Source organism: Indicator indicator, unplaced genomic scaffold, assembly GCF_027791375.1.
Source record: "Indicator indicator isolate 239-I01 unplaced genomic scaffold, UM_Iind_1.1 iindUn_scaffold_413, whole genome shotgun sequence".
NCBI classification, from domain to species: domain Eukaryota; kingdom Metazoa; phylum Chordata; class Aves; order Piciformes; family Indicatoridae; genus Indicator; species Indicator indicator.
The window spans coordinates 1,542-11,341 of NW_026539428.1; the positions used below are offsets into that span (position 1 = coordinate 1,542).

Genomic DNA, 9,800 nt, shown 5'->3' on the forward strand with positions numbered 1-9,800 from the left:
GTACTGGAGGGTGCTGGAAGGGTGCTGGAGGGTGCTGGAAGGGTATTGGAAGGGTGCTGGAAGGGTGCTGGAGGGTGCTGGAGGGTACTGGAAGGGTGCTGGAGGGTGCTGGAGGGTACTGGAGGGTGCTGGAGGGTACTGGAGGGGTGCTGGAGGGGTACTGGAGGGTGCTGGAGGGTGCTGGAGGGGTGCTGGAGGGTGCTGGAGGGTACTGGAGGGTGCTGGAGGGGTGCTGGAAGGGTGCTGGAAGGGTGCTGGAAGGTACTGGAGGGTACTGGAAGGGTATTGGAGGGTGCTGGAGGATACTGGAAGGGTGCTGGAAGGGTGCTGGAGGGTGCTGGAAGGGTGCTGGAGGGTACTGGAGGGGTGCTGGAGGGTGCTGGAGGGTGCTGGAGGGTACTGGAGGGTACTGGAGGGTACTGGAGGGTGCTGGAGGGGTACTGGAGGGTGCTGGAGGGGTACTGGAGGGTACTGGAGGGTGCTGGAGGGTACTGGAGGGTGCTGGAGGGTACTGGAGGGTGCTGGAGGGTGCTGGAGGGTGCTGGAGGGTACTGGAGGGTGCTGGAGGGTACTGGAGGGTGCTGGAGGGTGCTGGAGGGGTGCTGGAGGGTGCTGGAGGTACTGGAGGGTGCTGGAGGGTACTGGAGGGTACTGGAGGGTGCTGGAGGTACTGGAGGGTGCTGGAGGGTGCTGGAAGGGTGCTGGAGGGTGCTGGAGGGTATGGAAGGGTGCTGGAAGGGTGCTGGAGGGTGCTGGAGGGTACTGGAGGGTACTGGAGGGTGCTGGAGGGTACTGGAGGGTGCTGGAGGGGTACTGGAGGGTGCTGGAGGGTGCTGGAGGGTACTGGAAGGGTGCTGGAGGGGTACTGGAGGGTGCTGGAAGGGTGCTGGAAGGTACTGGAGGGTACTGGAAGGGTGCTGGAAGGTACTGGAGGGTACTGGAAGGGTATTGGAGGGTGCTGGAGGATACTGGAAGGGTGCTGGAAGGGTGCTGGAAGGGTGCTGGAGGGTGCTGGAGGGTACTGGAGGGGTGCTGGAAGGGTACTGGAGGGTACTGGAGGGTGCTGGAGGGTACTGGAGGGGTGCTGGAGGGTGCTGGAAGGGTGCTGGAGGGTACTGGAAGGGTGCTGGAGGGTGCTGGAGGGTACTGGAGGGTACTGGAGGGTGCTGGAGGGTACTGGAGGGGTGCTGGAGGGGTACTGGAGGGTGCTGGAGGGTGCTGGAGGGGTGCTGGAGGGTGCTGGAGGGTACTGGAGGGGTGCTGGAGGGTGCTGGAGGGTGCTGGAGGGTACTGGAGGGGTGCTGGAGGGTGCTGGAGGGTACTGGAGGGGTGCTGGAGGGTACTGGAGGGTACTGGAGGGTGCTGGAGGGTGCTGGAAGGGTGCTGGAGGGTACTGGAGGGTACTGGAGGGTACTGGAGGGGTGCTGGAGGGGTACTGGAGGGTGCTGGAAGGGTGCTGGAGGGTACTGGAGGGGTGCTGGAGGGTGCTGGAAGGGTATTGGAGGCTGTTGGAGGGTGCTGGAAGGGTGCTGGAGGGTGCTGGAGGGTGCTGGAGCAATGCCTGGAGCCAGGATGCCAGGGGCACCACAGGGCCAGGGGAAGCAGGGAGGGGACACCAGGGACATGCTGGAGCCAGCTGGGGGAAACTGGAGGCCTCCCAGGACTGGGGGTGCTGGCACCAAGGGGGGGATGCTGGCACTGAGGGATGCTGGAACCAGGAGCTGGCACCACCATGCCAGGGCCAGATCCTGCCCTCTCCACCCCTGCTGCCACATCATCACCATCCTGCTCCCCTCCCCCCTCAGTTCCACAGCCTTGCCCCCCCCCCCCCCCCCCCTCCCGTGAGGGTCAGGACCGGCACAGGGGAACCTCTGAGGTGCCCTTGGGGCTGGCAGAGCTGGGGCCAAGCCCCCTCAGGGACATGTCCCCAAGCCAGGGTGACACAGAGAGGCTCATCCCAGGACAGGGAGACTCGGGCTGGGCTGGGCTGGGCTGGGGACAGCACAGGGGGCCCTGTGGGACCACCCATCCCGATGAGACCACCCCCCCCCCCCCCTCCCGGGAGCAGAGGGTATCAGGGTGGCCCCTTGAGGGGACAGCATCCCCCTGCTGTCCCCAGCGCCACCATCGCTGTCCCCAGCGCCAGCCCCACCTCCTCCCCCCTCCCCCCGTCCTGCACCCAGCTCCCCGCGGGGGAGTGAAGAAGCTTCGTTAAAAATCCGAAAGGACAGAGCCGGCAGGCCGGGGCCGGGCAGCCGTCGGCGTGGCAGTGAGAGAGGTTCGGTGGCACCGGCGCCCGCGGCCCGAAGCCGGCGTGGCTCGGTGGCCGGCGTGGCCCAGGCCACCGGAGCCGGCCAGGCTGGAGAGGAGGGGGAGGGGGAGGGAGGTGGGAGGTAGGGGAGGGGCTGCCAAGGGGGTGGTCCTCCCCCCCCGGGGCGGCTCCTTCCCTGCGAATGGTGCTGAGCTCGATGACTGCGGGCGGGACGGCGGCACTCAGACGTGCGGGGACCTGCCGCCGGGGTGGGCACAGTCACGGAGGTGCCACCGGCCACCTGTCCAACACAGTTTGCTACTTCCCTCCCCCCCCTCCCCCCCCCCAATCCTTCCCGGTGCCCACCTGGCTCCTCCCGGTGCTATTCCACGTCCCCATTGTGCCTGTCCGCGGGGGGCTGCTCCTCGCAGGGTGACAGCTCCTCGATGGACGCCTGGTTGGTGATGCCTGGGGGGGAGGGGGACACACACACACGGAGGGGGCGGGGGTCACCGCAGCCACCCACGGGGGCTCAGCACCCTCCTGGTGGTCTACCCAGCCCAGCAGGCTGCTGCTCAACCACACAACAAGTCTAAGGACCACCCCCCTCGCCAATCCTTGGGCTAAGGACCACCCTCCCTCCCCTCTCCTTGGGCTAAGGACCACTCCCCTCCCCTATCCTTAGGCTAAGGACCATCCCCCTCCCCCTATCCTTGGGCTAAGGACCACCCTCCCTCCCCTATCCTTAGGCTAAGGACCACTCCCCCTCCCCTATCCTTAGGCTAAGGACCACCCTCCCTCCCCTATCCTTAGGCTAAGGACCACTCCCCCTCCCCTATCCTTAGGCTAAGGACCACCCTCCCTCCCCTCTCCTTGGGCTAAGGACCACCCCCCGCCAATCCTTGGGCTAAGGACCACCCTCCCTCCCCTATCCTTAGGCTAAGGACCACCCTCCCTCCCCTATCCTTAGGCTAAGGACCACCTCCCTCCCCTATCCTTAGGCTAAGGACCACTCCCCTCCCCTATCCTTAGGCTAAGGACCACTCCCCTCCCCTATCCTTGGGCTAAGGACCACCTCCCTCCCCTCTCCTTGGGCTAAGGACCACTCCCCTCCCCTATCCTTAGGCTAAGGACCACTCCCCTCCCCTATCTTTGGGCTAAGGACCACCTCCCTCCCCTCTCCTCGGGCTAAGGACCACTCCCCTCCCCTATCCTTAGGCTAAGGACCACCCTCCCTCCCCTATCCTTAGGCTAAGGACCACCCTCCCTCCCCTATCCTTAGGCTAAGGACCACTCCCCTCCCCTATCCTTAGGCTAAGGACCACTCCCCTCCCCTATCTTTGGGCTAAGGACCACCTCCCTCCCCTCTCCTCGGGCTAAGGACCACTCCCCTCCCCTATCCTTAGGCTAAGGACCACCCCTCCTCCCCCTCCCCTTGGGCCAGCTCCAGGTTGCCCGCCCCAGCCCCCTGGCCCCGCCTGGCCGCGGGGTGGTCCCTAAGGAGCCCTCGCTGGCCGCCACCTACCGCTGGCCGCCCTCTCCTTCCACTTCTGTTTGTTCTCCTGGATGTACTTGGTCCAGGTGGAACGGAAGCCTTCCAGGTCAGTCTTCATCTCCCCCAGCTCCAGGTGGTCGTCCAGGGACTGCTGCCTCCACTGCGAGCTGCGGGCACCAAGGCACAGTTGGCAGCGGGGGCAGAGCCACCACCTCCCAGCTCCCGCGAAGAAGTCTGGGAGGGGGACACCCCCAAACTGAACCCCTCCACTTCTTCCTTGTGGGGAAGGGGAAAGTGAGGCAGGCTGGGCTGCAGCCAACCTGGGCTGCTGGCTGGGCACGGGGTTGCCCTTGGCTTTGGTGCCATCCTCGGCCAGGGGCAGCACCATCTTCTCGGCCACGTCGGTCAGCACGGAGAAGGTTGGCTCCACGATGAAGTCGATGAAGCCTGCGGTGGGGGAGAGGGGCACAGAGCTGCTGGGCACACGGGGAGGGAGGGGGGCGTGGGGGTGGCATCGCTGGAGGACCCTCCCCCGCGGAGGGCAAGGAGAGGAGGGGGGATGGGAGCCCAGCGCCGCCGCTCACCGATCTGGGACTGCGCCACCAGGGTGGAGGTTCGGTCGCAGAGGGGGGAGAAGGGCAGCCCCAGCTCAGCCTCTTTGTCCCCCTGGCAAGGCAAGGCGAGGGTGAAACGTCCCCACGGGGTGCCAGGGGGGGGAGGGGAGGGAGGGGGGCAGCCCCCCGCCGAGGTCCTACCTGCCTGAAGAACTCTTCCATGAGGGCTTTGGTCCAGCGGCTGTGCACCGCCCACTGCTTGGTGGGGTGAGAGATGTCCGCTGCGTGCAGCAGCAGCGACAGCACCTTGGACTTATCGATCCTGGGGAGAGGGCACCGCCTGGCACTGAAGGATTTGTCCCCAGACCCCTGTGACCCCGCAGCCCCTCCCCCATCCCCGGGCTCACCTCTCCAGCTGCTGCAGGGAGGTCTTCATGGCCTTGACCTGCTGGAAGTGGCAGGACATGTCGGTGGCCAGGACCATCTCGATCACCAGCGCCCGCAGCTCCCTGCGCCCCGGCGAAGGGGGTGGGAAAGGCACTCAGGGCCCCGGGGCCTGCGTGGGGACAGCCCCCGGGGGAGGGGAGAGGGGAGGGGACAGGCACACACCCCCCCCTCCCCCGGGGGGAGGGGGAAAGGGTGGGCAAAGGACAGGGACCTTACACGAACTCGTCCTTGGTGAGGTTGATGAAGATGTTCAGCTCCTCGTCCTGCATCATGCGGAACACGGCGCTGATGTGGTGGTTCTCCAGCACCGAGCGGTCGTTGTAGAGGATGGCACAGTCCGACCTGGGCACGGCCGAGGGGCACGGGCACACACACACACACAGAGAGAGGGCCTCGGACAGGTGGCAGCGGAACGAGCGCCCCCTGCTGGCCGCCAGGAGTGTGGCGCCCAGACGGCTGGCTGGGGCTGTGCCGCGGCCGGAGCGCTGGCAACGAGTGCCCGCGGGGTGCCAGCGGTGTCCCCAGGGTACCAGAACAGCTGTACCCTGCCCATATTGGTGGCACCAAGTGTCCCCAGGCCACCAGCAGTGCCCCCAAAGTGCCAGCACATCTGTACCCTGCCCATATTGTTGGCACCAAGCGCCCCCAGGGTGCCAGCAGTGTCCCCAGGGTGCCAGCAGTGCCCCCAAAGTGCCAGCACATCTGTACCCTGCCCATATTGTTGGCACCAAGCGTCCCCAGGGTGCCAGCAGCGTCCCCAGGCCACCAGCAGTGCCCCCGAGGTGCCAGCACATCTGTACCCTGCCCATATCAATGGCACCAAGTGCCCCCGGGGTGCCAGCAGTGTCCCCACAGTGCCAACACATCTGTGCCCTGTCCATATTGGTGGCACCACGTGCCCCCAGGGTGCCAGCACATCTGTATCCCAGCCCTGTGTGTGCCCTGGGTGACCTCAGGGTGCCACCCAACCCTTTCCATGCCCCACAGTGTCCCCATGTGTGCCCCACAACAGGTTCCACAGCTCTGCCTGCTGTGCCCATGCCATGCCACCCACTACCATGCCATCCATGCCATGCCATCTATGCCATGCCACCTCCTCTATAGCATGCCACCAGCACCATGCCACACTGCCCATGCCATGCCAAATGCCACCTCCTCTATGGCATGTCACCTGCACTGTGCCATGCCACACTGCCCATGCCCATGCCATGCCAGCTGCCCTCACTTGGTCTGGATGTGGAAGCTGTTGGTGGTGCCAGTGTGTTCGTAGTCATGGATGGCAGCAGCAAAGATGATTGCCAGGACCTCGATCTCTGTCAGGTAGTGCTGGGCACAGGGGGCACACGTGGGCATCAGGGCGGGCATGGACGGGCACCACCCAGCTCCAGCACCACCCCACGAGGGGCAACACAGCCTCCATGGCTGCCTGTTGGCACTGCCCACACAGCACTCCGCCTGTGCACACGCTGTGCCAAGCGCCAGCATGCAGGGACGACCTGGCACGGGCATGTGCCAGCTGTCCCCCCCACCACCACCACCTCCTTCCTACGTGTGCCCACCCCTCCCTGCCAACCGGGGGGCACCCTCCTCGCCCCCACATCTCCATGGCGACCGCACTGCCATCTCCAGGGCAACCAGCCCCGGGGAGCGGGCACGGGCACTCAGCCGGGATCCACATGGGCACCGCGGGGGGCACCCCCGATGCCAACCCCCCGCCGTACCACCATGCCCGTGCGGAGCAGGAAGCAGTGCACGGTCTGGGTGACGTCGGCGGCGTGGACCTGGTTGTGGTAGGGGTTCCGGTACTTGCCGTAGCCAACCTCTAGCGCCTCCAGCAGGCTGCTCAGGAAAGTGCCAGGGATCTGCGTGGCACAGGGAGAGAGGTTCCCACCCCGAGCCGCCGCCTGTGCCAGCCCCCGGCCGGCTGGCTGTGTGCCTAGGGGGGGAGGGGGAGAGGGGAGAATCCCACCCTGGTCACCCCCACAGCCACATGCCAGCTGGCATGGGTTGGCAGGGATGGTACAAGTGACGCCCACCCTCCCCTCAGGGCTCTACCTGGGCTTGGGTTGGGCACAAGGCAGGTGCCAGCCCCTGGTGGTCTCTATCCTGGTCCAGCTCAGCCTTCCGGCTGCACTGTGCCCTCTCAGAGGCCTCCTTGGCACTGCCACCCAACAGGTGCCTCCTGGTCCCCATCACTGCCACCCAGCAGGTCCCCATGGGCACCTACAGATGCCTACTGCTCCCTACCTGGCACCTAACAGGTGCCCGTCACTGCCCACCCACATCCCCCCCCCCCCCGACTGGCACAAGGTACCCAAAGCTGCTGGCACCTGTCCTCTCCCTCTGCCAGCCAGGCTGGGGGTGGGCGAGGGGGTGCACCTCGAAGTGCCAGCAGGGGACAGTCTGGGAGCCGTGGGCACGACACGGGGGGGGGGAGGGCAGGGGCCGTGGGCACAGCTCAGCCTTTCCCCAGGGCACCAAGTCAAAGCCACCCCAGGGCGGGGGTCGGGCAGGCGCCCTGGCACGTCCCCGACGCGGGGCAAGGCGAGGGTGAGGTTGGGCACAGGGGGAGAGGCTTTCAGCCGAGCCGCGGAGGGTGGCAGCGGGGTAGGGGGGGGTGGCATCAGCGGGGGGGGGTGGCATCACCTTGAAGCGGCTGCCCAGGTTGTGGCGGCTGAAGAGCTCCAGCACAATGGTCCTGAGCGAGTGCTCCTCTGTCGCCCTCTGCAGGGCGAAGACGTCGAAGCACCACAGGTCCAGGCTCTGCCAGAGGGCACGGGGGGGGGGGGCACGGCGTGGGCACGGTGCCCACCGCCCGTCCCACCCAGCCCTACCACCCTCCCCGCCCAGGGGATGCCCAGGAATGAGCCCGAGGGATGGTAAAAGATGAGCGAGGGATGGGATGTGATGCCCGCAGCAGTGCCCACAGCTGTGCCCGCAGAAGCATGGCGGTTCCAGGTGGTGCCCGGGATGTGCCCAGGGATGCCCAGCAATGCCAGACGATCCCCCCCCACCACCACCAGTGGTACCCAGAAATGCTCAGCCATGCCTGGTGATGCTAGGCTGTGCCCAGGGATTCCAGGCTGTGCCCAGGGATGCCCAGCAATGCCAGACAATCCCCCCCCAGTGGTGCCCAGAAATGCTCAGCCATGCCCAGTGATGCCAGGCTATGCCCAGGGATGCCAGAGTATGCCCAATGATGCCCAACAATGCCAGACAATCCCCCCCCAGTGGTGCCCAGAAATGCTCAGCCATGCCCAGTGAAGCCTGATGATACCCAGGGATGCCCTGCAACCCCCAGCAACGCCCAAAGATGCCCATTGAGGCCCAGCCATGCCCAGTGATGCCCAGCAAGGCCCAGTGATGCCCAGCCATGCCCAGCGATGCCCAGTAAAGCCCAACCATGCCCAGCGATGCCCAGTGAATACCAGCCATGCCCAGTGACGTCAGGTGATGCCAGGCTGGGGCAGGGTGCCAGCGGGGGGGTATTGGGGTGCCCACCAGCCCCGGGTACCTTCAGGCAGTTCAGGACAGAGCTGGAGTAGCTGGGCCCCACCGTCGTGAATGCCCGGCGGAACATCCTGCAACGGGCACGGCGTGGGTGCTGGGCACCCAGCGGGGTGCCAGGGACACAGATGGGCACCAGGGACCCACCCAGGGTGCAGGGGATGTCCCAGGTGCTTGGGGACCCACCTGGGTGTCAGGGATAGAGCTGGGCACCAGGGACACATCTGAGTGCCAGGGCCAGAGCTGGGCACCAAGGACCAAGGGGGTGCAGGGAACGTCCCAGGCAGCTGAGGACCCACCTGGGTACTTGGAGACCCAGCTGTGTGCCAGGGCCCAGCCCTCAGCTGCCCTGTGCCCAGCAGTACCCACACTCCCCTCTCCCTACCCCCATGCCCACGCTGCCCCTCAAGCCACTACCACCACCCCCTCCAGCAGCAGGCAGGGAGGGGTCAGGGCAGTGCCAGCCAGCTCCTACCTCTCCACGAAGATGCCAGCCTGGACGGCGTGAACGATGCTGCGGAACTTTGGCTTCTCCTCTGCCCGGCGCCCCTTGGCACGAGCCTGCTGGGTGAAGGTCGCTGCCAACCAGTCCCTCACCTCCGAGGGCACCGCCGCGTCCTGCCCCATCTCCCGCAGCTCATCCTCCGTGTCCAGCATCTGCCTGCGTGGTGCCCGTCGGGGTGGCACCGTCAGGGTGGGCATCGCCACCACTAGCACCACCAGCAGCACCTTCGGTGCCACCTTTGGTGCCAACCCCGCGTGCCGCCCCTCTCGCCGGGTGCCCGCACCTGGTCTCGTCGATGTAGGCAGCCTCCAGCAGGGACGCTGCGCACTGCAGCTGCCGCTTCAGCTCCTCCACGTTCACCTCTCCGCCCTCCAGCTGCTTCACCAGGAACCGCAGCCTGTGCCAGGGGCACCGAGTCACCAGGGCAGCTGGCACCCGGGCAGCAGGGGCAGCGGGCGCCCCAGGACCAGTGCTAATGGGCACTGAGTCACCAGGGGCAGCAGGTGCCATGGCATCAGCGGCAGCGGGCACCCGGGCAGCAGGGGCAGCGGGCACCCGGGCAGCAGGTGCCCCAGTACCAGTGCTAATGGGCACCGAGTCACCAGGGCAGCTGGCACCCGGGCAGCAGGGGCAGCAGGTGCCCCAGTACCAGTGCTAATGGGCACCGAGTCACCAGGGGCAGCAGGCACTGTGGCATCAGGGGCAGTAGGTGCCAGAGCATCAGGGGCAGCAGGCGCGCCAGTACCAGCGCTAATGGGCACCGAGTCACCAGGGGCAGCAGGCACCCTGGCACCAGGGGCAGCGGGCACCCCCAGGACCAGCGCTAATGGGCACTGAGTCACCAGGGGCAGCAGGCGCCATGGCATCAGGTGCCATGGCATCAGGGCAGCAGGCACCCCAGTACCAGTGCTAATGGGAACCAAGTCACCAGCGCTAATGGGCACCGAGTCACCAGGGCAGCTGGCACCCGGGCAGCAGGGGCAGCAGGTGCCCCAGTACCAGCACTAATGGGCACTGAGTCACCAGGGGCAGCAGACACCA

General features: G+C 66.7%; 1 protein-coding gene across 1 annotated transcript; it reads right to left on the reverse strand.

The window, feature by feature from the left end:
• Positions 1 to 2,633: 2,633 nt before the first annotated feature.
• Positions 2,634 to 8,328, reverse strand: PDE1B (phosphodiesterase 1B). The gene is made up of 11 exons (XM_054399070.1): positions 8,262 to 8,328; positions 7,394 to 7,510; positions 6,469 to 6,609; positions 5,973 to 6,073; positions 4,964 to 5,089; positions 4,708 to 4,809; positions 4,502 to 4,622; positions 4,331 to 4,412; positions 4,067 to 4,193; positions 3,777 to 3,913; positions 2,634 to 2,719 (listed from the first exon to the last, which is right to left on the reverse strand). The coding sequence occupies exons 1-11, from the start codon at positions 8,325 to 8,327 to the stop codon at positions 2,634 to 2,636; spliced, it is 1,206 nt and encodes a 401-aa protein (XP_054255045.1). The 5' UTR covers position 8,328.
• Positions 8,329 to 9,800: the final 1,472 nt, after the last annotated feature.

Bases quoted from the DNA above. Each gene is read 5' to 3' on its own strand.
- PDE1B (XM_054399070.1), bottom strand. From the start codon at position 8,327: ATGTTCCGCCGGGCATTCACGACGGTGGGGCCCAGCTACTCCAGCTCT. The intron at 6,074-6,468 runs GTACGGCGGGGG...CCCTGTGCCCAG, and splicing joins TGCTCCGCACGGGCATGGTG to CACTACCTGACAGAGATCGA. The intron at 4,413-4,501 runs GTAGGACCTCGG...TTGCCTTGCCAG, and splicing joins TGGAAGAGTTCTTCAGGCAG to GGGGACAAAGAGGCTGAGCT.